Source organism: Ursus arctos, unplaced genomic scaffold, assembly GCF_023065955.2.
Source record: "Ursus arctos isolate Adak ecotype North America unplaced genomic scaffold, UrsArc2.0 scaffold_3, whole genome shotgun sequence".
NCBI lineage: Eukaryota > Metazoa > Chordata > Mammalia > Carnivora > Ursidae > Ursus > Ursus arctos.
The window spans coordinates 99,737,735-99,764,248 of NW_026622985.1; the positions used below are offsets into that span (position 1 = coordinate 99,737,735).

The window sequence follows — 26,514 nt, forward strand, 5'->3', positions numbered from 1 at the left end:
GTCCTTCTCTGAGGGTCGGAGGGAGTGACCCCTCCCCGCTGGGAATCCCTGCTGTCCTCTGGAGAGCCAGCCGCAGGTGTCTCTACTGCCGTGCACACCCCCGCGCAGCACCGAGGAGGTGCCCCCAAAGTCCCCGTTTCTAGGAGAATTAGTGTCCCAGAACTCATCTCCCGTCCTGGTGGTCTCTGTCAAAGGCACTCAGTGCCTCAATTTCCCTCGGAAGATTCCATGGAAAGGACTGTGCGAATGCCGCCAGGCTCAAAGCCTCCCTGCTCGCGGGCTGCTTGGTGCCCACCGTCAGTCCTCACCCCTTTTGTCCTGGGGGAGAAACAGTGGCAATCCTCTAAATGCATCCCCATTATCCCTCCATTCTTTACCCGATTTGTGGATTCCAACAACCCTTATTCAGAGGAATAAGGAGCAATTAACAGGACTAGGGATTTATTAAGGATAAGTCATGCAGACAGTTTTGACAGCTTGGTTTGAGTGTGACAGAATTACGAAATGCATTATGTATTTAGACTTTTGTGCAGCGTCTAATACCAGGCTTGTGAAATTATTCTTGCCAAATGGTCTGAACCAGCCTGGATGAGAACAGTCTCATGTACCGGAAATGAACTCAAACATCAGAGACAAAGGGTAAATGGCATTCAGCCGCACAGCCAGATGGGGGTCGGCAGTGGCGGGGGAAGGGAGCGCTGTTTCCTGGGGGGCTGTGGAGGTCAGTGTTAGGGTTGGTTTCCCGTAACACCTCTATTACTCATCTGCAGGGGGAGGGCGCTGTGCCCGCCACGGGGCGATGCGAGGGGTGGGCACTGCCAGCTCCAGCCAGGTGGCCCTCGGCCAGCAGCTGCTTAGCAGCCTGCCAACATGAAGGGGGGCTGCAGAGGGGACATTGCCCCACCCTTCAGCACCCCCATCGCCTGAGACAGCCTGGCAGATGACGGGGTAGAGAGGATAAGCCCACTCAGCCTCATGGAATCAGAAAGACAGCAGGAAGCCCAGGGTCATCAACTCTAAAGCCCGTCGTGGGTCAAATTGTGTCCCCCCCCAAAAGACATGCTCCAGTCGTGGGTCAAATTGTGTCCCCCCCCCAAAAGACATGCTCCAGTCCGAACCTTGGTACCTGTGAGTGCAGCCTTATTTGTCAACAGGGTCTGTGCAGATGCAATTAGCTCAGATGAGGTTGTATTCATTTCGGATTGGTTCTAACCTGACATGACTGGTGTCCTTATAAGACTTGGAGAAGGGGCACCTGGGTGGCTCAGTCAGTTGAGCATCTGCCTTCAGCTCGGGTCGTGATCCTGGGATCCTGGGATCGAGCCTCATGGGATCAAGCCCCATGTCCCTAAGTAGGGAGCCTGTTCCTCCCTCTCTACCTGCTTGTGCTCTGACAAATGAATAAAATCTTAAAAAAAAAAACAAATAGAAAGTCTTGGAGAAGACATGGACACCCATAGAGGGGACGGTCATGTGCCCACAGAGGCAGCGACGGCAGGGGCAGAGGGTATAGCCACTAGCAGAAGCTAGGCGAGACAGGGAATCCACGTTTCCTGAGTGCTGGAAAGAACCAAGCCCTTGCTCTGGACTTTGGGCCTCCTGACTGGTGGGAAAATCTGGTTTCTGTTTCAGCCACCCCGTCTGTGGTCTTTCCTCACGGCAGCCCCAGGAGACATGCAAGTCCGGTGTCAGGCACAAAGAACTGATGGGGGGTCCAATGGGCCGCCCCCCCCAGCTAGAGGTGGAGCTGTGAATGTGCCCCCCAGGACATGTGTGGTCAGAGGAAGGTTTTCCATCCGCCCAGGGCGCAGGGCAAGTCTTAGGTTGGGTGGGGAGCACGTCCTAGCACACCTTTTGTTTGTACTGAAGGAAGAAAGCCTGCGTGGCCAGCGTGTGGCTACTTAACCCTATTCCTCTGCGCGAAGCTGCCACGGTCTTTCATTCTCTCCCATCACTTTATGCCCTCTGATAAGTATTGTTTTTAATCTGGTCGGGGTATTGAATCATCTGTTTTATTTCTTCTCCCTGCGGATGGTATAGCATTTAATCCATCTACATGCCCAAATGCTAGAGCTGCGGTTTTCTCCCTTCGCCAGAATGTTTCGGTTCATGGGAACACGGTGCCTCCACCCCCTCGATATAGACCGTAGTCAACTTTCAAGTCCGTCCTGGGCAGTGTCGCTGCCAGCAGAGTGCGTGTGCAAGCGCAGGGAAGGAGGCGGAGCCGGGGACGCAGGCACCTGTCGCAGGCTCACCTCCAGGACCAGAGGCTGTGAGACACTGCCCTCTGGGGGAGCAGGACTGACCACAGCACAAAGCCACAGCTCCCGAGTCTCGTCCGGAAACGTCAACCTCACCCAGACACTCTCTCTGTATCGCGCCCCGCTTGGTCAGCTCGCACCTGTACCGCAGACGCGTATCCTCACGTCAGCTACTCAGAGGGTTCACAGGTGATGAATCCTCTTTTTTCTTTGACGTTCTATCACTTTTCTAGAGTCTTCACAAAATAGTGCAAATCGTCCCCAAACACGTCACAGAACCAGTAGAGACGGGGCACGTCTCCAAGCAGACGTTCATTCCTTTGTTCTTTCATGTCGCAGACGCTGAGAGCACACGAGAAGCAGACCCTGTGCTGTGAGGGGCAGGGAGTGGGGGCGCAAGGACAGGGTGCGGTTCAGGACAGACATAGGACAGCGTGCCAACAGCTAGAGGAGAAGGTGGGAATGAACACATGCTCTAAGGAAGCCTCAGAAACACTTCTGATGTCAGGGATTCGTGAGGGAAAGTCCGCGTTTCAGGCTCTGGCAAATTCATCTTCATGAAGAGCTGACGAGGTGTCATCCAAACCCTGGGAGAGGGGGCCAGACCACACCTCATGCCAGCCACATTCAAAGCCACACGCCACACAGACACAACGCTTACGCCCACGAGCACAAACCATCAGGAGAAAACTCAGAAGACTATTAACAGGACAGACAGTGGGGAGGCCTCCTTCGCCAAGACGAGAAACCCCCAGCCGTCAAGAGTCCAGGCTGTCCATGTGCCAACAAGGGCGAGGCCACCCACACACCTCGACCAGGGACACGCGGGTGCAGTGGGGAGGGCAGACGAGAGCGCCTGTCCCTGTCTCCAGAGCTGTGAAATACTCAAGCCAACAGAAGGGGGGCAAAGGACACAAACACACCTGGAAACCCAGGAAATCTAACCGAAAGGTGCCTGCTGAAAAAATGCCGCATTTCATTCGGAACCGGCGAAAGCAACGTTAAGACAAGAGTGAAATACCACCTTTCATTGATTCGATCACCCAAAATCAAGAATGATGTAATTCGAGGCCAGAGAAAACGCAGGAAAGCTCTCATCCACCGCGTACACTGAGGGTGGGGGATCAAATGCAGCAAGCTTTGGGGAGAATAATCGCGCGATTCCAGCAAAGCGCACATACGGTGGCGCCTGCGCCCTTCAGGGAGCCTGCGCTGGGGAAAGCATGCTCGCCCTCCAGGAGGACATGCTGCCAGGAGGCTGGCTGCAGTGCGGCTGGGTCCCTGGGTCCTGTACCACGCGGGACACACCCTGCAGTGGGAAGTTGACGGGGGCAGATGTTGACGGAAACAGGTGGGGTCTCTGTCCACTGGGCTGGAGGGGTCCTGAGGCATCTCCATCAGGGGGTGTCCTCGTCTGCTCAGGCGGCCCTCTCTGGGGCTTAGGCAACAGAGATGGACTGCTCCCAGTTCTAGAGGCTAGGAGTCCAGGATGGAAGCGCTGGCTGGCTCCACTCCCGGTGAGGACTGTCCGGCTGGCTTGCTCTCTGTCCTCACAGGGTGGAGACAGAGCTCTGATGCCTCCCTCTCTTCTCATGAGGACCCCAGGCCCATCAGATCAGGGCCCCACCCTTGTGGCCTCCTTGAACCTGACTCACCTCCCTAACAGCCCCATGTCCAATGTGCTCACACGAGCGGCCAGCGCTTTGACATACGGATGGGGGGGGGGCGCAATTCAGTCTAGGGCTTGGGGAAAGCATGGAACGTAGGAGCTTATTTTATTTAACATTTCCACATTCTTCGGAGGAATAATTATAGCATGATTTTACTATTACTTTAAAATGACTAAAAGACAAAAACAGAAAGAATACTGAGTGTGTGGATGTTTCTGGGAGTTTGGGTGAGTGTGGGGAAGGCTGGCGGGGGCTCTCTGACCGCTGACCATCTGGGTGGGTGGGAACGGTGGATTACAAAAGCGTCTGCATACCTCCAGCTAAGATCACTATGCATTACTTGGGCAATGTAAAACGTTTAATGAAAGAAAAAATCAGAAAGCCCAGAGTGGAGTCCTCAGACGCAAGTGTCCCTGGTCTGACTTCCTCCCACCCGGAAGCTGCTCACAGCCCAGCAGGTGCCCCGAGCCCACAGTCAGCCCACTGCTGGGGGGACCCCAGGAACCCACAGAGACCCAGCCTGCAGGCGGCATCCCCTGACCCCCTCAGAACTCAGCGCCGTCCTGAAACATCAGGACAGCCCAAGAGCTGCCTGGCTGAACAGGTGATCTTGTTAGTGAAATCTAGGAGCCTCCACAATATTAGAGACGATCCTTAATTCTACATTTTCATGCAGAAGGGACAGCAGGGCTCTCCAGAAGGGCCCAAACTCCGACAATTCAACATGGCTGGACAGGCTCCCTCCCTCTGATGTTTCCAGAAAGTTCACAGAGATAGACATGAGAAGGGCCCAAAGAGCCTAATTATTTTTTCACTTGACTTAAACAATGGGCAGGAGAATAAGACCCTCTTAATATAAATTTTAAAGTCTCTCAATCAGAGCTTTGTCCACGCCAACACTTCCTTTCGCAGCTTTCCACTCCTCTTCCCGGCGTGGGACAGCCAAGGGGCTGGTCCCTGAGCCACACCGGAAAGTGTCTCAGGCAGCCGGCCGACCTTGGCCCTGGCCACAGGTCACCTTCCCTTCTGCTGTTGTCACCCACGTGCTGGTCACGTGGAAACCGGACAGAAGGGGCGTTCAGGCCAGGCACTGAATTAGACCCCCCGCGCTGCGCCAGGCAGCCCCTCGTCTCGAGCCAAACTCCAAAGAAGGGGAGCTTGTCTGTACTTCCTTCCAGAGGACAGCCCGGGGCTCCCACTTTGCTCCAAACATGGGGCAACTTGGTCTTTTAAAAGGTGTCTCTGTTGTTAGAGGCCTGGTTGTGGGCCCAGACCGTCCACCTGTGCGGAAAGCACTGCGCCCCAGCGTGAGCCCCGGGCTGGGCGCCTCGAGGCCACCGGAGGGCGGTGGGCGCTACAGAGCACGTGCAGGACGGGGGAGGGATGACTGAGGCCCGAGGGGCCGGTCTCCCGATCTCCCAGAGGAGCCAGACACGCCACTGCTGATAGGAAATCGTGCACACACGATTGTTGGCTCGTGGTCTTGTTCGGTTGTTTTGCACATTGTGAGGACTGGATGTGCCCGAGCCTCCACTCTCTCTCCCTGCGGGACCACCCGCTTCACCCCTGCCATGCTCCGGCCCTGCTTGCTTCCCCACACGGTGGCTTACGACAGCAGAAATGTGCCCTGGCCGTTCTGCAAGCCCGCATGTGACACGGAGGTGTCGGCAGGGCCTCGCTCCCTCGGAAGGCTCCGGGGGGGGGGGGGTCCTTCTGGGCCTGGCCCCAGCTGCCGGCGTCCCGGCCCTCCTCGGGGACCCTGGCTTGCAGCGGCACCCTCCGATCCCTGCCTCTCTCCCCTCTGCGTCTCTCCGTGTCCTGCTGGCCTCCCGGGAAGGACTGCGGTCCTTGGGTTAGGGTTTACCTTAATCCAGGATCACCCCGTCTGAACTAAAAACATCTGTGAAGATCCTATTTAGAGATAAGGTCACATTCTGAGGTTCCGGGTGGACGTGAATTTGGGGGGCACTGTTGCCCCCGTGCACTGCCTCACTGGACTTGGGTACCTCGATCCTCAGTGTCCTGCTGCTGCGTCCCCCTCTCCCCACTGGATCTGACCCCAGTCCAGGCCCAGAGCGGGAGCAAGCGTTCTTCACCCTAAAGCAGTGAGGCTCCTCGAGTCGGGCGTTCCTTGTGCAGTTAGAGCCACGACTTTCCCCAAACCCTGAGGAAGGAAAACCCCTGATCTCCATAGAACAGGCCTTCTCCCCTCAGCACTGCTGACATTTAAGACTGGAGAATCCTCTGTCGTGGGGCCTCTCCTGCATTTACAGGGAGTCTAACAGCACCCTGGCTCTACCCACTAGAGGCCAGGAGCACCTCCTCTCCCCAGGCGGTACGTGTCTGCAGGGACTTCTAAGGCCCCCGGGTCACTGCCTGGGCTTCCACAGAGTGCATCCAGCTGAACTCATCGGCTGCTTGGTCTTGGCATCGGTGGCCGCTGAGCCCAGGCCAGTCCCACCTGCTGGCCCCCAGTACGCATGCCCGCCCGATGGGCCTCTGCGGCCCACACACGCTGCAAAATGTGGGACCGTTTACTTGTTAGTAGACTTCTTGCTGTAGATAGACTCTCTGCAGAAGAAAAAATTGGGTCATACTATGTCAAAATTCTTGTCCACTGATCTCTGCCTTCTATGTTCTGTGTTATTTTTTAAAATTGAAAGTCACGGGATAGTGTCCGTATTTGGCAGTAGCCTCTGTTGCTTAATGCTAAGCTGAATGGCAGAATTTATTCCCCTCAACATGGTGAATCGAGCACGTAGGTCATTACACTAGTCATGGCATTTCAATCTGGGAGGTTCAGAGAGCATTTAGCATGTCTACGCAGTGCTGGACAGTGGGGCCGGTGCTGGTGTGGGGCAGCAAGGGCTTGCCCAGCGCACAGCAGGGGCGGGGTGGCGGCAGCCTCCCTGACTTCTCCTGGGCGGGCCACCCTGCCCGGCTCACCCTCCCTGCAGGTCAGGATACGGGCACCTCCTTGTCAGACGGACACTCAGAGACAGGATGATTCCTTCTCGGTATTCCTATTTCCCGAGAGCTCTGGCTGCTTTCACCTTCACACGGTCAGGCCACAGGAAACCCCAGGCCAGGCTTCAGGCCGAATGGTGACAGCTACAGGGACAGAGTTCCAGGGAAATGCCTCGGAAACGGGGAAGGGGGATTTTGCCTCGTCTGTTGCCTAGATGTCTAAGTCTTGAGCCCCTGAACACCATCAACCTAGGACGTCCAGACACGTTAGAAAGGACCTCAGCGAAAAGGTGTCCCCTCCCTGCTGTAATTTGTCCTAACTCCCACTGCCCATTTTGCATTAAAGTGTGACAACCAAGTCAGCTTGGATTCCAGAGGACAGTTTGAGCCCATAAAATAGAATATATGCAAACACTGGCTCAGAATAATAAACGTGAGTTTACTTGGATGGGTGGCTCGTAGGGTACGCCGTAAGTAAAAGTGATATTGCTGCGTGTGTGTGTGTGTGTGTGTGTGTGTGTGTGTGTGGTAGGCTCCACACCCAGCATGGAGCCCAATGTGGGGCTCGAACTCACAACCCTGACTGAGATCAAGACCTGAGCTGAGATTAAGAGTAGGACGCCTAACCCTCTGAGCCACCCAGGCGCCCCGATGAGGACATGTAGAGAGGAAAAACCCAGGTTCTGGAAGTTCAGCCTGGAGTTCCAAGCTAATTTGTTAATAAAGTTCCTGTCTCTTCTGCTGGCCCGAGAGACATACCTGTCACCGGTCCTGAGGCTGTTTCCTGTTTCTTTCCCAGGGCCGTTGCCTTTTGTACAATTCTTTGACAGTAATTCTTCACCATTTTGGAACCAGGACACCTGTATATGCCATTGCTTTATTTTATGTTGCCTACCATCTCCTCCTAGAAATGTTGCTGGAAAACTTTCTCAAACCCAACGGAGAAGAGCTTGCCTTGAAAACTCCCGCTACACCCTTAGGAAACTATCCCGTATCACGGGAATGAGAAGCTTGCCGTGTGGATGGAGTACCTTGCAGCCTGGTCACAGGCCTGGGTCGTGGCTTCTCCTGCCCACGGGCACCTTCGGCCCCTGGGGACACTGTTAACAAAGTTTGTCTCGCAAATCAGACACGAGAGATCACCCCCTCGGTCTATGTCGGAAAACAAGGTACGCTAAATGCTCCTCCCACGGATACGCGTTCAGACTGGCTGCTTCCGGAGAAGACGGCAGGGCAGATCTAGGGGAGCTTCTGTTGCCACCAGAGGAACGGAGAACAAACCAGATGGAGCTAACCTGCATGTGGGGACCGGAACCTTCTTACGCCCCGGGGCAGATAAGCTCAGAAGCAGGTTTCCAATGTGTTGCCCCTCCGCGGTCACCGCAGGGCCAACAAGCCCCGCACAGAGGAGCCCCGGCCACGCCAGGGAGGCTGGGAGAAGGGAACGGGCCTGAACCGGCATCGCAGGCCGCTCACGGTTTCAGTTGGTGAGCGCCGGGAGCTGCTCTGTGTTCAGTCCTGGCGACACTGGTTCCTTAGCCAGGGAGGGAAACCATCGCCCCAAAGATTCTCAAAGCAGCTCAATGTTTAAGTTCACTTCTTGTTTGTTTTTCAGTCCATGGCCCCGGGAGAGGCTGGAGGAGGCTGCGGGTCACCCAGCTACCAGCGGGCCAGGGCGGCCGGGCTTGAGAGTGAGGAGGAGACTCAGGTACCCACCCTACAGCCGGCAGTCCTGAGGGTTCACGCGGCCACTTCCCGCAGGGCGTGCCGGGTTCGAAACCCCAGATAGGCGCCCGGTGGCATTGAGCCTGAATCCCACGGGCCGGGAGCGCCAGGCTGGGGAGCTGTGAGCGTCTGCTTGGGAGACGCTGCCTCGGTGGGGGGCGGGGGGGCTGCAGGCCATCTCGTCGCTGCGGAAGTCTGGGCGCCCAGCAATCTCGGGGGCTGTCCTTCACGCGCCAGCCAGACCGGGCGAACGCGCCGCCGCTCTGCCCCTGGCCGCTGCAGCCCACCGAGAGGATCGAACTAATCTCTTTCCCTTTTCATTTTGCAGCGCCCTCCGCCCCCCATCCCTGGGGAAGGCAGGAATGTTTAATCCGTGGTTTGGGGCGGGGAAGGCGGTGGCCAGGATGGGCAGCCCTGGGGAGAGGTCCCCCTGCTGGCCCCTCCGGGAAGAGCACGAGCGCCCCCACGCTGGGGCAAACAGCCGGGCAGGAGACAGGTGCCCGCCCCAGCCCGAGGTCACAAACAGTCCCGTTGACCCGAGGGCCCCCTTTGGGTCCCAGCCAGGCCTGCTCACCTTCCCAGGTCATGAGACCGAGTCTCACAGTCTGCTCTGCGATAGGCAACCCCGAGCTAACACGTTTGAGTGGCGTGTACACACGCACATGCACACATGCACACACATGCGTGCACACACACAGAGCCTGCAGATGCTTGCTCCTGTCCCCCAGGCTTGCACGGTCACCCTGGCCTCCCTGGGGACCTCACAGGCTGAGAAGGAAGTGATTTGGCTGAAGGGGCAGTTTCAGTGTGGGGGTAGCTGAGGGCACTGACCCCGAGGCAGCCCCGGGGCAGGTCCTGGGCAGTTCAGAGGTGGGGGAGAGGAGGGGCTGTGTGAGACGGGAAAGTGGGTGAAGGAGGACTCAGCGGTCCCGCAGGACACAGGGGGCCTCCACTGCCTGTGCAGCACGGCCTCCCAAACACTGAGTGAGCAAGCTGGGGGCAGCTTTGCAGGTGACAAACTGGGGGAAGCACGGGGAACCTTCAGCCCTCGCTCAGCGCTCAGCGGCTGGCGGGCAAGGGAAGGTGGAGCGTGTCACCTTTCCGTGAGGAATGCGGTTGAAAAAGGCTGGTGGTGGAGGAGGTGGGTATTTCTGGGTCAGGAGTGTTCTCCGGGAGGGGGGAAGGTAGCTGCAGGCTGCCCTGGCTAATGAGGGAGCCATCTGGGCTAAGTCGGAGCGGAGAAGGTGGTGGGACAAGTGGCAGGAGGTAGAGCGCGGAGAGGGCTCCTGCCGCCCCAGAGCAAGCAGACAAGACCAGGGGCGGCCCCAGTTCCCGCGTGCAGACTCCACACCCACGGAGTCCCGGCGCTCCGGGACGGACCAGGGCTCCACCACACGTCGTTCAGGTGCCGGTGCGTGTTTTCTGCCCATTGTCTGCGGCTCTGCCTGCCCTTCCCGCCCCTGCGTCAGGGGAGGTCAGTGCCGTGGGGCCAAGACCCTGGGTCAGCCTCCCTGGGCCCGCGAGGGGCCCCCGGGAGGGGAGAGCCGGAGAACTGGAAGGAGTTTTCCAAAGACGGGGAGAGGCCGAACCTAGGTCCACGGTCACAATAACGACAAAGGTGCCCTGGCTCAAAGAAGGAAACTCGGGCTTCACGGAAGCCGTGGGAATAAGACGGGAGGGCATCCCTGGAAGACCGGAAAGCAGCTCATGCACAGAGCACACACCTGGATCGGGGCACCGACGGGCTCCCCGTCACAGACAGGCCGCCACTCTGCTCTGGAAGCCGGCGAGCTGGGCGGAGGGGGAGCCTGGCACACAGCCCCCAGCCCGCCGCCTCCACCGGGCACTGGGGGACGGACAGCTCTGCCCTCTTGGCAGCTGGGGTTCTTTCTGGGACCGAGGTCTTGCCAATTGGATGCATTCCCGTGTGACTGGGGAGACGGGGGAGGGGAGGCCATCCATCAGCGGCTTGCGCCGTCCTGCCCCGGCCAGTGTCTGCAGCCCTCTGCGGCTGCCCAGGCGGTTCCCAGCACCCCAGCATGGGAACCGTACTAGGACGGGGAGGAGTGAGGGCTTCCATTTTCTTCCCTCTGTGGCAGAGGACCCAGCAGGCAGGTCCCGGCTGCAAGGGCAGCGGCCACAGACACTTGCTGGGCCCTGAGTCACAGCCCACAACCGTCCCCCTGAATCCAACAGGGCCGCTCGGCGGGCCATGGCCTCTGGACTCTCCCTTCTCCTGTGGGCAGCTCCCTGGTGGTCTGGGTGTGCTGTGTGGAAGCATCTAAAAGCCTCTATCAAACTCCTTTCTGTTTCAAATAGCTGGAGGGATTCTTATTCTCCGTAGAGCCCTGACCGTCTGGTGGAAGAACTGGCCACAGGCAAGAAACCCTCGGGGCCAGAGTACAGGCGGGGCTGGTCTCACCTGGGGTGTTGAGAGGCACCGGGGTAATAGGTAAGCCCTGCAGGGTGAGCTGGTGGCTCCCCCTGCCCTGGGAGGCTGACAAGCTTCGGGCTGCTCGGAAATCGAGCTCTATGGTAACGGGTCTGCGAAAACTTTGCTCATGCACACCGAGCCCCAGGATGTGCGCCGTGTCACCAGGCCAACTGCAAGATGGTCCCCGTACCCGTGTTCTTCTTCTCCTGGACGCATAGCTCAGCCGCTTCCGGCCTGTCTTGCAGGTAGGTGAGGATGTGTGACATCCCAGCCTCAGCGGGGGCAGAAGTAAGGTATCCCACTTCTCATTAGGTCTGCCCAGAAACCTTCCCAAGGAATCCTCCCTCCCCCACCATCCTGCTCATGACCAGGAGTCTAAGGACAGTGACAAGGAGTCTGGGTTGAGCAGACTCCCTGCCGACCCACATGGGACCCGGCTGAGCAAGGAGTCGGCTCCCACCGTGCGACCGTCTATTATGCGGGCACTTTAAGCGAAAGCTTGAGTGGTAGTGTTTCTCTTTTTTTAAAAAAATAGAGAAGTAAAATGAAAGATGATACACAATAAAAGTCACCAAACACATTTTCCTCACAGGTGCACACAACCCCAAGTGTTACGGTCTCAAGGACTAGATTTCGTGCCTCTTAACTCTCCCTTGGGAGGAAGGGAAGGTGAAGGATGTAAGCAGACCAGTCAGCGTTATTTCCTGCCGAACACACTAACACCTGTTCGTGTCCCACTAGAAGGTTGGGACAGACGAGACCTGCGTCTCAGGGGAGGTTCTTGGCCGGCAAGGGCTGCGAGAGAAGACAGCGCCAGACCAGAGACAGAGCTGGAAAGCCACCCAGTCCGACACCGTCTTCCCGGGACTCTCACAACGTCCAGAGGATGAGTGAGTGAGGACTGCGTCACTCGTACGACAGTATGAGCCCAGGAACGGGCACTGAACAAATCAGGAGAAGCCCGCAGTGTGGCTTTTTGTCAAGTATTTTGTAAAAAAGAAAGTCATGAGTCCATGCGTGGCTTTCCAACCAAGATCAATGCTACATTCTAGCATTGGAATTCTTGAAATGACATGGAATTCTTGAAATAACCTGGAATTCTTTTGATTTCTCAAAAAAACAAAACCCACCCCCAAAGCCACACTTTGTGTTTTTTAATTATAGTGATAATGTGTTCGTTATGGAAAAAAAAATTTAAAAGACAAGCCAAAAGAGAAGAGAGTCACGGTATTACCCGAAGATAAGCAGACCACTGTGTGATGAGTATTCTGGAAGCTTTCTGCCCACAACGTACACATAGGGTCGTCTGTACACGCTGGTTAATAACCCCTTTTCTGCACTTGAAAACTGGAAAACACCTTTCTGGTTTTGTTTTTTTTCTGTTGGTGATCTACAGTTCCCCGGAGGCATATTTTTATTCACAATTGTTACCAAAGTAACTCTTATTACAACGTGGTCTGTGGGCTGACAATGTCCATAGACCAACTTAGGGGCGATCCCCCAAATTCCTGCTTGCTCAGTAGAGTTCCCAGCCCTGCAGTCCATCCGCACACCGTCTCCTCCTCTTGCTGACCAGAAAATGCAAGGAAGAACACTGGACTTGCCCCTACCCCACCTCCAGGCTCCCCCACCACACCGGGGCTCTGGCCGGCTGCTGTCCCCCCATTCCCCGAGCGCTCCACACTTAGCAGCAGACGCTGAACGGTAAAGAGCCCACCTCCACCCTCCCTGAACAGACCCCGCTCCTGCCACCCCTCCTGTGCTCAAGCAGGTACCCTCAGGAGACCTGAGTTGGGGTCTCCATCAGTGGAGACCATCAGTGGAGACCACCAGTGGGCTGGTTCCCTTTCCCAGAGAGGGGTTTAGCTGGGGTCTCCTGACCCTGACCCAGGAGAGAAGTGCTTTAGGGGTGGCCTGGGGCTTCAGGACAAATTTCCCACGTGTGTGGTTTTTTTAAAAGATTTTATTTATGTATTTGAGAGAGAGAGTGAGAGACTGAGAGAAAGAGAGCATGAGTGGGGGCGGGGGACAGAGGGAGAGGGAGAAGCAGGCTCCCCGTGGAGCAGGGAGCCCGATGCAGGGCTCAATCCCAGGACCATGAGATCATGACCTGAGCCGAAGGCAGATGCTTCACCAACTGAGGCCCCCAGGCGCCCTTCCTTTTTTTTTTTTTTTTTTTTTTTTTTTTTTGTGGGCAGCGAAGCAAGGTTTATTGAGCAATAGCAAAGTGATAGTACGAAGCTCCCAAGCGGGAGGGGACCCAAGAGGGTTGCCCCAAGTTTCCCACGTGTTTTTTAACACGATACAAAGCTTTCCCTTTTGTGCTCTGAGTGTTGTGATGAAGGTTTCATTACCTCAGCGTGGTTGAGTAAGTCATCGGGTGTTGGGACTGGCCTCTGTCTCCAGCCCCCTCCCCTCCCCAGGGCTCCAGGTGGGATTGAGAGTTCAACCCCAAGGATCACCATTAGCATCAGCTCTCATCCTGGTCACTCAGGACGTTACCCAGGTTTCAGAAGCTCTGTGCCAGGAATGGAAGACAAAGACCAAATGTAGGTCTTACAGTTATCACACACGGTGTTCACGGGGGTCAGGGTGTCACTCCTTCCGGGTGAGACCTCATCTTGTCTACACCACATTCAGCACGGGCTGCACTTGCACCTGGCATCCTGATGCAGGGAGACCACTGCGCGGGGGCACGGCGCTGAGGCTGCGGGAGCCGGGAGACATGGGCCCCACCCCCCTGCCCTGCATCCTTGGCCTAGGAACGGTATAGACCACCAAGCTCCTAGCTATGTCTGCCATGGTGTCTGGTCTCAGACAAGTGCTGGCGGTTTCTGTAGAGGGAGTCAGGAATTCTGCAGCACTGTTTGGTATTAATAATCTTCCCAAATGAAATATCTTTAGGCTGCCGTCCCATGCTGAGAACAGCCATCTGGTATGGTGGCTTTCAGTTTTTTGGACATGACCCACTTTATGCATTGCAGCTCATTACATGGTGTCATGAGATAGCAGTTCCCTTTGCTATAAGACGCACGCTGATACACTATGTGTATTTTTACATGCTGGTTTCCCCCCACCACACCGATTTTATGGCCCACTAGCAGGTGGCACACTACAGTCTGAAAATCACCAAGGGACTAAATTCCCATCTGCTTCCTAGCTGGCCTATTACAGAGGGCCCATGCCTCTCATCTTGATAGCAAACAAGGCCCCACATACAGTTGTGCGGGTTGTGCACTGCACAACTCCAAGATGCCGTAGCATACGGGATGTAACAGGAAGGGGTAACTCTATTGATAGCAAATGATGTGGAATCTGTCTAAATCGACTTATTAGCTAATTAAATTAATACCAATGTGCCAAAATTTAGTGAATCATTAAAGCTTTCTGAGCCTCATCTTCCGTATTTCTAAAACGAAGGTAATTAGGGGCACCTGGCTGGCTCAGTCAGTAGAACACGCAACTCTCGATCTCGGGTTTGTGAGTTTGAGCCCCACGTTGGGCGTAGAAATTACTTGGAAAAAGAGAAAATGAAGCTAATTAAAGTGGCCTTATTTACCTTCCAGAGGTGTAAAAGAATCTACCAAAAAAGGCATTACATTCTAGTCTACACCGTCATCATTATTGACTGATGGGATTTGCTGTTTGAACTTTCAAAGTTTAGAGAACTTGGCATAGTCTCACTCAGTCGAGGCAAAGGAGGCCTCCGTGTTCTGCGTTTTCGTCTACTGCTCGTACACGAGACAGGTGTGTCCTGGGCCCTGGCGGGTGGGGGCGTACAGAACTGGGGTCCTGCGTCCAGTGGACGGAGTTTGGAGTCTCCATGTGTAAGTGCTCTGACCCTGCTCCCAGACTCTGGGTCTCCGCCACTGACACCCCGCACCCGCAGGTCTGGCTGCTGTACTTCTTAGGAGAGGACGGTAAATACTTGCTTAAAAAGCGAACAGAACGTCGCTGCCTCCGGACTGCGTTCTGCCGTCGCTCGCTGTGTGTCACTACACCTGCCACTCCTCCGGTTTGTTGAAAACAAGGAAGAGGTGACCTAGAGGCTGAGACCACCTGCCTCTCGCCGCACAGACTCGGCTTTGTCACACGCAGGGGAGATGTCGGGCGGGGACAGCCCGCTCGCGTGCAGCCAGCGGGAGGGTCCCTCCCGGGCCGCCAGCATCAGGCACTGCGGGGAGGGCACCCTCTGTCCCCGCTCCGCAGCCGAGACACCGCCCAGCAAGAGAAGGGCAGGCAGGTGCGTCTCCTTAAACAATGTCAGGCGAAACGTTGCTGTGTGTGACCTCAATGTCTCCATTTAGAACCGGGAGAGAGGAGAACATTCCCGGCAAAACCTCGTAAGTCTCTGGGGGTGGTGGCCCACGTGCTGCGCGTCCATCGCCGGGACTTGCACCATCTGTCGTAGAGGCTGTCCCTAACATCGGAACATGGAAGACCTCCGAGCTGCCCGGAAGGTGACGTCAATCAAACCAGAGGAGACAGTTCCTCAGACCCCACCCCACGTGCCGTGCCCTTGCAGCCTGCTCGGGTTGGGGGCAGAAACCGCGTGTTGGCCCGGCCCCACTACCACTCGGAGAAATGCGGGTGTCCTGCCCCAGGGTCTGGCCGTCCACCCGTGCCGGGTAGAGAGCTGGCGGGGGCTCCCATGTCCGTCTGGGAGCACCCACACTTCCACACTCAGCTCTGTGAGCACAACTCAAAGGAAACGTGGAGGCCCATGGAGGGGCAGTGTGCCTGAGGGGGTCTTCAGCCACAGCGCCTGCTTGGGGTTTTCGTCTGGGAGGCCCCACGGCACGGGAGCGGGAGGGGCAGAGCTATGGGAAGTGGGGGCAGCCAATAAGGGCGTGCTCTTCAGCAGTGGCCCCGGCCTAATTCCACTGGGGACTTTCCAGAAGCTGTGCCCCACACCCTGGAGAAGTACTCAGAAGATCCCAAGGAGGCCTGAAAACCCCATTCCTGGGGCTGCTCCCTGGGGGTTTATTCCCTTCTTGCTCAGCAGAGAAACCTGTCAGGCAGAGAGCAGGTCTCGCTGGAAGTCAGCTGCAGCCCGAGGGAAATGGGAGAGTCTGCACCCACTGTGGCTCCCCACACTCCCCTAACCCTACTCCCGACCCACCGGGGTCCCACCCGCTCCTCCAAGGGACAGCTCTCGTAGTGTCCCCACCTCCCAGCATCCTGCTGGTGGCCACGTCTGGGAGTCTGTGACTCTAGCGAGTGACCCCAGGGGCAGGCAAGCCCACGCGGCCCTTCCCAGACCAGCCCCAGCACCAGGCCGAACGCAGACTGAATAGCCCCGCACGGACGCGGGCCATCTTGTGCATCTATCATCCATGCTGTGCTCGGAAGGCCAACTCCTGTCACTTCATCCCCCATCCCCCTCAGAACCTGGACTCTCTCAGGGGGCGCTCCCACCCATGCTCCGAGGAAGGGAAGGCTTCCAAGGACCCTGCGACGTTCCTCGCTCCCTCAGCTCTGAGGACGCACCATGCACATTCGTGTTTCCTTTGATCCTTGGAGAAACACAGGATGAGAAGAGGAGAGAAAAAGCAGAAAAATGCAAGAAGGTGTGTGGTGTCGCCCCTCTGGCCAGCCACGTCCCTGAGGCCCGGGAGGGGCCCCTGGCATCCGAAGCCTCTCCCAGCCAGGGCGGCTGGTGCAAACCCTCCCTCCCCCAGCATCGTGCGGGCACTTCTTTTGTTCTTTGCCGAACGCCAAGCTGAGCACACGCCCCGCAAGCTCTCAGCAGAAGGACAGAGAAATGCCTCTGGACCCACACCAGGCAAGAGCTGCCTGGCCCCCAGCCAAGATGGGCATTTGAAGGGCCTGACTTCACACCGCGAGGCTCCCCTGCATTTCAAGCTTGGCCCAGCCACCTGCTGGCCCAAGAAAACAATGCCACAGGGCTGTGAATCACAGCAGGGGACAGTTTTCTGAGTTGGAGGACGTTCCAGTAGCTTCCTGGGGAAGATTGCGGGGTTCTTTAAACAATGGGGGCCATTGGGGTCCTTCTGCTGTGAGCTGGCCAGAGGCAGGAAAACTGACCTCCACCCCTGACCCCAAAACTGAATGGTTCCCAAACGGGAGCTTTGAAGACCAGCCTTCTCGGGGCACCGCACACCCACCCACATGCCCGCTGGGGAGCCCTGCTCCACGGCCGGTGGCAGCTCCAAGGGGAGCATGACCCCGGGTGGCACCGACTGCCTGTAGCCAGGACTGTGAGGTCACCTGGTCAAGCCGACGAATGCAGCACAGGCATGGCTTTCCAAGAGCCGTGCAGAGCAAGTGTGCACGGCAACATTGAACAAGTCATTGCAACTCGATTGACTCCGAGTGGACTATCTCGGCAACAAGAGGAACGGGGGAGCAGGCCTATTTCCTCCACGGAAACATGAGCCGGGACTCGGGCGAGCCAGGAGGCGGGAGGGCCGGGGGTGCCCGCGCGAGCCCCCACGCGGCCCGAGGCTCTGCATGCCAGCCTCGTTCCCTCTGCTGGGACCCTCCCCTGTCTCCTGCGTCCCTCCCTTTTGCCCTGTTACTCTTGAGAGACAGATGTCTTCCTTCCCCCTGGCCTAGGTGCACTGACAATGCGTCAGACAACCCACATTTTAGCCTATTCTGGCACTAACACCGCATTCGTTTTTGCAGCTGTGTTGGCCTGTGTGCAAACGTCTTCCCAGCGCTGCCTGACCCTCGAGTCTGCCAGGCGGGCGCCAGTGCCTGGGACTACAGCTCTGCAGTTTGCTGCGACCCCGTGGGCCCGGGGGGCACGTGGGGATAAGCAGGGACCACAGCCTGCACAGTTACCATGATCTGAACTTTAGGGGTCCGTCCTAGACACAACAAACCCAAGAAAGACCCGAGCTCCCCACCTGCGTGCGCAGCAGGTGGCCAACTTGGAGAAGAGCGTCCTGCCCTCCGGGCTGAGCGGAACGTCACACCGAGGCCCTCCGTAGAGGCTGTGGGGTTCACGCAGCGCGACTTCCCCCGGAGCCCTCGGCTGGACCTTGTCCTCCCCTCCTCCCTTCCTCTCTGATGGGCACGCAATCCCAGAAGACAGGGGAAAAGCAGACAGCCCACTTAGATTATTCGCTCTGAAATAGAGAGCAGCACATTGGGCAAAAGAGCAAGAAATCTCAAACCGGTTTCTGTTTAGCGCGGAGTGAGTCAGGTGATGCTGAGGGTAACGTCTCCCATTGCTTTTTCCTTATGATGACATTGCAGTCGGCGTCCCTGTTTGGAGCATTGGGACCCTAGTGCTGGGCTGGGGAGGACACGAGCCGGCGCTCACAGTGGCTCCATCCGACCCTCCCTGCTTATCAGAGGTGCGGGGGCCAGCCCCTCTCCAGAGGGTCCCTGCGGAGGAAGCACACCCTTCTTTCCCTTCGGACAAGTGTCCGCATCTGTCCCGGAGATGGGTCTTGCGTTCTCACCCCACTAGCCATCTCTGTAGACCTTGGAGGGAGGGGTGGGTGCCTAGGGGAGGGTGCTCAGCGTTCCAGCAGCTCCAGGCAGCCCCCGAAGCTGCTCTGGGACCCCTGCTGGCCTCGCCAAGAACCATGGAAGTGCTATTTTTATCCTGATGAACAATAGTGCCGAAATGTCTTCCGACATGACAAGACACAAAATTTAGGTGCTGAGAGAGAGACTTCAATTTCAAGCTTAAAGATTACTTTGGGTCCCCCAGGACTCAGAAGCAATTTAGAGCTGATACCCTGAACAAGAGGAAGGTTACAAGATTAAGACCAACTGCTGTTTGGATAAATGGTTGGTAATTGCCCACATCCGCAATTATACACGGGCGCATGATTTCTTTTCCGCTACCTTTCTCCTCTCCTGCGTCCCGTCAGGATTTATTCGGAAGGAGCCCACCTTGGTCTTCTTCTGCCGAGCCTTGGTGACGTCATACTCCACCTCATCCATCAGGGCCCTGCATGCTAGACAAGACACAAAGCATCTGTTACCTCTGGAAGGGGCAGAGGAAGGCCCCCCCGAGCCCTTCTCTAGCTGGACCTCCGCAAGTGCCTGCTCCCCAGAAACGGGGAGTGGTTCCCGTCCCCCAACTGCTTCTCCGAAAGCAGAGACGTGCAGAGCTTTCAAAGACAGTCGACGAGACTTGTTTTCTTTGTATACTCCTTTGCACAGTGACTTTTTTTCAAACCACATACATAGGACTTTTTCATTTAAAATATGTTTTTTTAAAGAATAGAGAGACCCTAGCTCCTAGTCTGTCAGAGATCCCCAAGCCCCACTGGGTGGCATTAATTATACTCAGGGAACATTTGCATTATGGGAAAGGTTTGCCCCGAACTGGGCCCTGCTCCCAATGACACATTTTTGCTGGATTTAAAATCTCAGGGAGCCTCTGAAACTTGCTTCTTATGGGCTATGGGGCCAACTTTGTCCCTTCTTGCCACGCACTGCCCGCCCCGCTGAGAACCGTCACCACGAACAAGTAAACGAATGATGCCTCCAACATCAGCCTCGTTTCCTCAGCAGGAAACTGATTCTGGACTTGCTGTCTTTGTCCCAACTGTAGATGAGGGATGTTGGAGGACCCTGGTTTTCTGCATGACCCGCCCCCGCCCCAAGCAAGGCCTCCACCACTCAAGACCGCTCTGGTGTGAAGGAGGCACGAGCACGTTCTGTCTTACTCAAGCGTCTCGGTGTCTTTGTTAGAACAGCACAATCTTTAAATGCCTAGAATGTGAATTCTGGCACCAGAGACCCCACCGCTTTGCTGCTGTTTCCTGATTGTACACAGAAACGGGATGGCTGAGGGCTCAGCCGCACAGGTGAGAACAAAGGCCAACCAGAACCCTGACGGCCGCTAACACTCTGTCTGGGCTGCTCCCTGCCTTCCGGGCGTGGGCTAAGCTGTGCTCCCACGTGGCGTGCCTCCCACACGCACACAGCCCCGTGAGCACGACCCCAGTACCACCCCCCTCTCTCGGCCGGAACTGGGAGATCAAGCACCTTTCCCCAGGATTCACTCCCGAGGTGCCAAGGCACGACCACGAGTGAGCGCGTCTCGGGGCACCAGCCCCCCTGAGTTGCCGCACGGGCCCGCAGGTCGAGAGCTCAGGCCTGGGCGTGGACCAGCCCGGCGCCGTCCTGCCTCCACCCCTCCCGGCCAGGACCCTCTCTGCCCTTGTGAGCAGCCCTAGGCCCTTTTGCCTGCTATTATGGAACGTTCAGTCCTCCTGGGTCTCCGGGACCCCACACAGCTCGTGGTGGGGATTTCAAACTGTTGTGCAGGCTTGTTTCGGACAAAGTTGCTTGAACCTGTTTTGAGTAAGTTGTTTTCATCTCAGAAAGAAATGGCTGACGTGGGGGAGGCCGTGTCAGGATGATGTTACCAAAATCGCTGTGCTGCTGAGTGCTTATCAGCGTGACCATTCCGAGCAGCCGTCCTCACGTGATCTCACTTATCGCGTAAATACCAAGAACTCGTGAGCCCTTCCGAAGACCGTTGGGTCTGGGCAAGTCTCCGAAGGTCTCGAGACACCTGTTCCAGCCGTGGCCGGGCTTCTCGTGGGTACAGCTGAAGTGTGCAGTGGTCCCTGGAGAGAGACGCTCCGGGACAGCCCCCCCCCGCCCCCGCCAACCCCGGTGCCCTGGCTTTGGCTCTGCGCCCCTGCAGCGAGGGACCCGCGCAGACGGCTGGCACAACTTTTGGCTGGAAGGAGGGACGCGGCCAAGAAACAAACTGGTAGAGAAGTCCACCTCCACTAAGCCCGGGCTTGCTTTCTTTCATCCCTCCTTTGCCGGGAACAATAGTGGAATTAATCTATCATTGGTTCGGGGTGTATTATTCTTTATTGGCTTATTAACAGACACTATCCCGTATGCTATTGGCTTGTGAGGTATTATTATTACAATTCCTGCAGTGAACCTCTGTTAAATAAATTATTAGCGAAGACAATCTCAGTTTCCGGGCATAATTTGCCCCGAACAAAACAGCCTGTCTCTCCAAGGCCGTCGCCAGCAGGAGACGGAAGGTTTGTCGGCCCCTTGCCAGAAGCATCCGTCCCTGCCTGGTCTGTCCACTCAGCACTTTCTCCTCCCGTCGCTGGTCTCCCTCTATCGCCAGTGAAGGAACGCATGGCCTCACCCTTGGCCACAGAGAACACACACTTCCTGTCCCTGTCCCTCACCCTGACGGCTATCGTGGCTCTGGACCTGGTTCCAGGATCTTCCTGCAGAGAGAGGTGGCACTCGCCCTTGGCCCTGGTGTTGCCCCTCCCAACCTGTGGTGGGGGTCCCCATGAGCTCGGCCAGAGGCCCCGGGACTAGGGAATATAGAGATACAGCAGGGGAAGAGCTGCAGGGCTCGGCCTCACACTGACCGGGACAGCAATGCCCTGTCCTCCAGGACACACTGCTCACCCCTGCTGTCCGCAGCTCACCATACTCCCGGGCAAACCTCACTTATGGTTAGTTCCCTCGTCCCAGGCTCAGGATTACAGCGTCTGTAAAGCATCAGGCATGCGCAAGGCCGGCCCCTTCCCCACCCTCTGGAAGAGTCCGGACTCTTGGAATCCCCAACCTAACCCGGTGACCCACCTGGGATCCCAGATCTCCAAGGTCTCTCCGTTCTGTGTTGCAGAACCACATTTCAGACTCCAGCCTGATCTGGGGCATTCCTGGCTCTTGAAAGCTCACAAGGCTGGAGCTGTCTGGCCCCTGGGGCTATCCGGTCATGACACCTGTTCCCTTCCACTCAGGATTCGGGGCACTAAGACAGGCCCCGTAAAGGAGGGCTTGTGAAAGAGGGAGCCCTGGAGGGACTGAGCTGATGGCGGGGCCACTGGTCATCCCTAAGTCTTGGTGGTCAGGGAGGCCCACGACTCCTGCCTTTCTCTCCTGTGGCCCGGCTGCCTGGAGTCCCAGACTGCCGGGGTGGGGAGGGTCCACACTCACGGGTCAAGCAGAGCGTCTCAGGGTCAAAGGGGATCCCCACCTGCACGGAAGGCTCTAGCTTCCAGGACAGGCTGGGAGGGAGCCGGTCTCCAGGGCTGCCAACCCTGACCTCCCCGTGGAGGGGCGGCTCGATGAGAAAAAATCATTTTAAATTTCTGCCCCAGGTCACAGAACAAGTTAACAGAGTCACATCAGCGACCTGGGCCTCCAGATTTCCAGTCCGGTGTTAATTTAAATGTTAATCTGAAATCTTCACTTCAGTCACTGGAGTTTCGAGTTTATTAGAGCAGGCGGCGGGAGCGGAGCCTCATGGGGGGGTTGGCGGGTCACGTTGCCTGCCAGAGGGCGAGCCCTCCTCCCAGCTGGGCCCGCCAACCTCTTCTGTCTGTCTGCCTCCTCGCTTCTCCCACCCTTGCTCTCCCGCTCTTTCTTGGAGTGAGATTTGGGGATGGCAAGGAGGTGGCGGAGGATGGCCCGGCAGGCTTGGGTGACCCCTGGGGCTCAGGGGCTGCAGCTGTCTGCAGAGGGCTCACATCATCCTGGCCCTGCCGTTGGTGAGCAACCTCACACAGGAGGCCTGAGAGCTGCCACCGGGTGCAGTTCGCACAGGGGACTAGCGACTGCAGTGAATCAGGGCTGCCCCCCCACAGGCCCCTGCTCCGCACCCGCCCCACATGCTCCTGACCCCAGCGTCTGAGCACCTGCCGTCTTCAAGAACATGAGCCAAGTACAAGGAAGGAGCAGAGGGTACGCCGCAGCCCAGGCCCTCGGAGGAACTCACATTCGACTGGGGTCGCGGAGGGGCAGTGATGTGGAGAGGGGCCCGGAAAGCGCAGAGGCACCCGCAGAGACCTCGCCAAGCAGGGAGGGGGTGCCGGAGTCCGAGCCAAGAAGAGCCACCAGCAATGCCCAGCCCCCCAGCTGCACATGCAGCTGAACCCCAGACGCACCTGGGAAGATGCCAAGACACAGACCCCGGGGCCAAGCCTTGGTTCTTCCCTGGTCTGGGTGTGGCCTGGGCTCTGTCTGCATCTGGGGCGAGCACCTGATGGCTACTCAAAGACCCACACTCTCCCACCACCCAAATGCCTGTGTGCTGCTTAGTGGAGCCCACCTTCATCGTAGAGGAAGCTCTGGTCCCTGGGGTGGGGGACACGTCCCGGAGAAGGTAGCACCACCCCACATTCCGCCCACCAAGAAACACTCATTCTCCGCAAGCAGAGGTCTTTCTGAGACACCGTGGGCACTAGACATCCAAGAGTTGCTGGGGTGTTGAACAATCCTGCCAAGGAGGCAGCGAGAGAGACACGAGCCGAGAGACCCACAGCGAGCCACACCTGTGTTGAAACAACGACCCGAGCTTGGCCGTGTGCCTCCGTCGGGGCTGAGGATGCAGGAGGAGCCAGGAGCCCCCGACAGAGGGGGAGGTGCCCGTGGGGGGGGATGCAGGAAGCAGCCCGGGGCCTGGGGAGTCAATCTCACTTCACCTCCTTCCTCCCCCCTCCTCCCTCACCGTCGCAGGTGGAATTGTGTCTCGGAAAAGGATATGTCCCCAGCCTAACCCCCAGTACCCGTGAATGTGACTCAGCGAGAGACAGGGTCTTTGCAGACAGTTAGGCTAAGCTGGGGGCCTTGATCCCATATGACCAGCGTCCTTGTGAGAGGAGAGACACAGAGACAGGTGGGGAGAGCCCTGTGACGACAGAGGCAGGGTCTGTTAGCTAACAATCCGGACTCGGGGATAGGTGAGGAAGGCCCCTCATTTCAGAGGGAGCGTGGCCCAGCCGACACTTGGATTTCAGAGCCCGGGCTGCAGGAACCAGGAGGTTTTAAGCCATCTGGTCACTGAGAGGAAAGTCACTGGACTCACCTAGCGTTATGCCAACACCGTGCCAGGTGACAGAAACACAGCCGGAGTGGACGGTGGGCCTGTGGGGCTTGCACTCCAGCCGAGAAGACGGCCTGACACTGAGGGCGCCACAGAGCTGGGCAGGAGGCTCACAGGACGCCTGCTGGCTCGGGTCTTGGGAGACACCCCGAGGACACGCGAACAGCCAGTCTGGGACACAGAGGGGCCGGTGTCGGCCGCTGGGAGGAAGCGAGCTGGAGAGGCCGTGTTCGAGCAAGGGAAGACTTCATTACGAAACCACGTACTCTGAGCCAGGGCGCAGGGGACACAGTGGAGAGTGAGAGGAGCCATTCCTGGAGTTCCCACGTGGGAGGGGGGTTGCCAGCAAGCTCAGGACAGGGGCGCTCCCACGCTTCGAGATCCTCCGCTCGGGCCAGGACTAGAGAACACGGCCGCCACATTGTGAGATTGGGGTGCTGGAGGCCTGCATCGGCCTGTCCAATGGGAGGGAGAAGCTTTGCAGAAGCTCCCGGGGCCTGGCTCCCGGGCTCTCCGGCTTTCATCCCGGGCATGCGCACTGCACCTGCGGCTGAGGACGGGCCACGTGGGAATGGAATCGAAGCAAGAGCTGCACCAAGGCCCCAGGTGTGGGGGGAGCCGGATGGCCGCTGCAGGAGGAAGCTGCATGAGTGGGCACGGGGTGGGGGGAGGGCAGGGGGAGATGGAGCCACTTCAACCCGTGAGAATAACCAGTTCTCCTTTAGGCCTCGGAGTGTGCGGTGGTCCCACCGTCGTGGGCTGGCCTTTGTAGGAGAGGATGGGAGGTTTCCCCGAGAAAGGGACCAGGAAGGCCTGAGGGGTGGGGAGGCATCCACCAGGGGAGGAGCGGAGGGGACAGGGTCCTCAGGAGCGGGGACAGCACAGGCTGAAACAGCACAATGGAAAAGCATAATGTGAATTTGAGGAACAATAAAACAAAATAGCCCCGCTCCTGAGGAGGAGTGTATGAAAGGTCTCTGGCCCGTGATGAGGCTGCAGGGTGGGCAGGGAGCGGACCCGGCAGAGCCTTGCTGGCAGAGGTAAAGAGATGTGCCTTTATTCTAAGCCATGCGGGATGCTGTGGCATTTTGACTAAGGTGAGACTTGATGTAATTTGCATTCTTCAAAAATCGTTTAGGCTACTGTTAGAAGAGACAGAGGGGACCAGGGTGTGTGCAGGTAAGCTGATAGGCTACTGCAGGCATCCCAGCAAGAGATGACTGCAGCTTGGGTTACAGTAATGGTAGAGGAGATGCAGAGAGGTTGATGAATTTGAGAGCTCTTCAGGAGGTAAAATCAGTAGGATCAGCGGTGATTGGCTGTGCGGGTTGGGCGGACCCTGCTGGTTGCACCACCATTTCCGTTCCACGTTCTCCTTCTGTATTAGTAAAGCACCACTCATATTTGGTTCCTGACAGCCCTTTGTAACTGAAGGCTGGCTCCTTCCCGGTTCCCTCCAACCATAGTAATTCCTCGCACGTTGCCAGTTCTTGGTTTGGGATGCATGGGAGCTGGAGTTCTTGCCGGTGAGACACAGGACAAGGCTCTCCTCTCCTGGACAACACAGAGACGTGTAGGAACCTCCTCCCAGCCTCTGACACACAGGAGGGAGCTGGGGATGTGGTGGCCGTCCGGCGGAGCCAGCCCACAAGCCGAGCAAAGGGGAGATGTAAGCCTCGGGGTCTCACGCAGAGACCACCCGGGGCTGCCGGACTTCCGACGCAGCGAACACTGTCCTCGGTGCTGAAGCCATGCGAGTCCTGGCGGATGCTGCCGGCTTGCTTCCGAAGCCCGGCCCGGCCTCCTAGGGCGGCCATAGGTCCGTACCACACGTGGCGGCTTACACGGCAGACACTTTCCCTCGCGGTTCTGGAGGCCGGAAGCCCAAGAGCAAGGTGTCAGCAGGGTGGGTTCTTCTCTCCTGGGCTCGTCCATGTCCGTCTTCCCCCCGTGTCTTCACGTCGTCCTCCCTCCATGCGCGCCCACGTCTCTGTCTAAAGTCGCTCTTCTTAGAAGACCAGTTGTATTGGATTGTGAGTTATTGATTCTAATTCGTTGGTTGTTAATTATAACCCTAATCCTCATTAGGGTTAGGGTCTCTAAAGACCTCATTTTAACTTAATTATCTCTTTAAAGACCTTGCCTCCAATGGTTCCATTCTGAGGTACAAGGGGGTGAGGACTGCAGCATACAAATTTGGGGGGGCACACCACTCGGCAATAAGGTCAAAAGCTTATTTGCACAAGTCAGGACGGCCACAGGCCAGCAGCTTCAGCTCTGGTTAGCTCAGCACCTCAAAGACATCCGACTCTGCTTCTCCCTCTTCGCGCTGCTCTCAGCCTCCCCTGCGCGGTGGCGAGATGTTGTCTGTGGCTCCAAGCCTCCAGTTCTCAGACTCCTATGCCCGGGGTCACAGACGAGAGTCCTCCCCCGTCCACTTCTGTTTGCAGGGAAGTGTTCCCAGATGCCCCCAGCAGTCGTCCTCCTACTCTTCCTGGCCGGAACTGTCCTAAGGCCTGGCCCAACCCAGTTACTGGCATGGACATGAAATTACTATGTTTAGCTTAGACCAGTGGGGACGCATCTTCTTGTGCTACAAAGAGCGCAAGCTTTCCCAGGAAGCACTTGGCCACTCTCTAGCTG

General features: G+C 57.3%; 1 protein-coding gene across 1 annotated transcript in view; it reads right to left on the reverse strand.

The window, feature by feature from the left end:
• The window catches only part of CNPY1 (canopy FGF signaling regulator 1), an 88,374-nt gene that overhangs the window by 17,695 nt on the left and 44,165 nt on the right, over nucleotides 1–26,514 (reverse strand). The window contains exon 5 of the mRNA XM_048213145.2: nucleotides 18,885–18,997. Coding sequence (XP_048069102.1) covers nucleotides 18,885–18,997 — 113 coding nt within the window. The remainder of the gene's footprint in view (nucleotides 1–18,884; nucleotides 18,998–26,514) is intronic.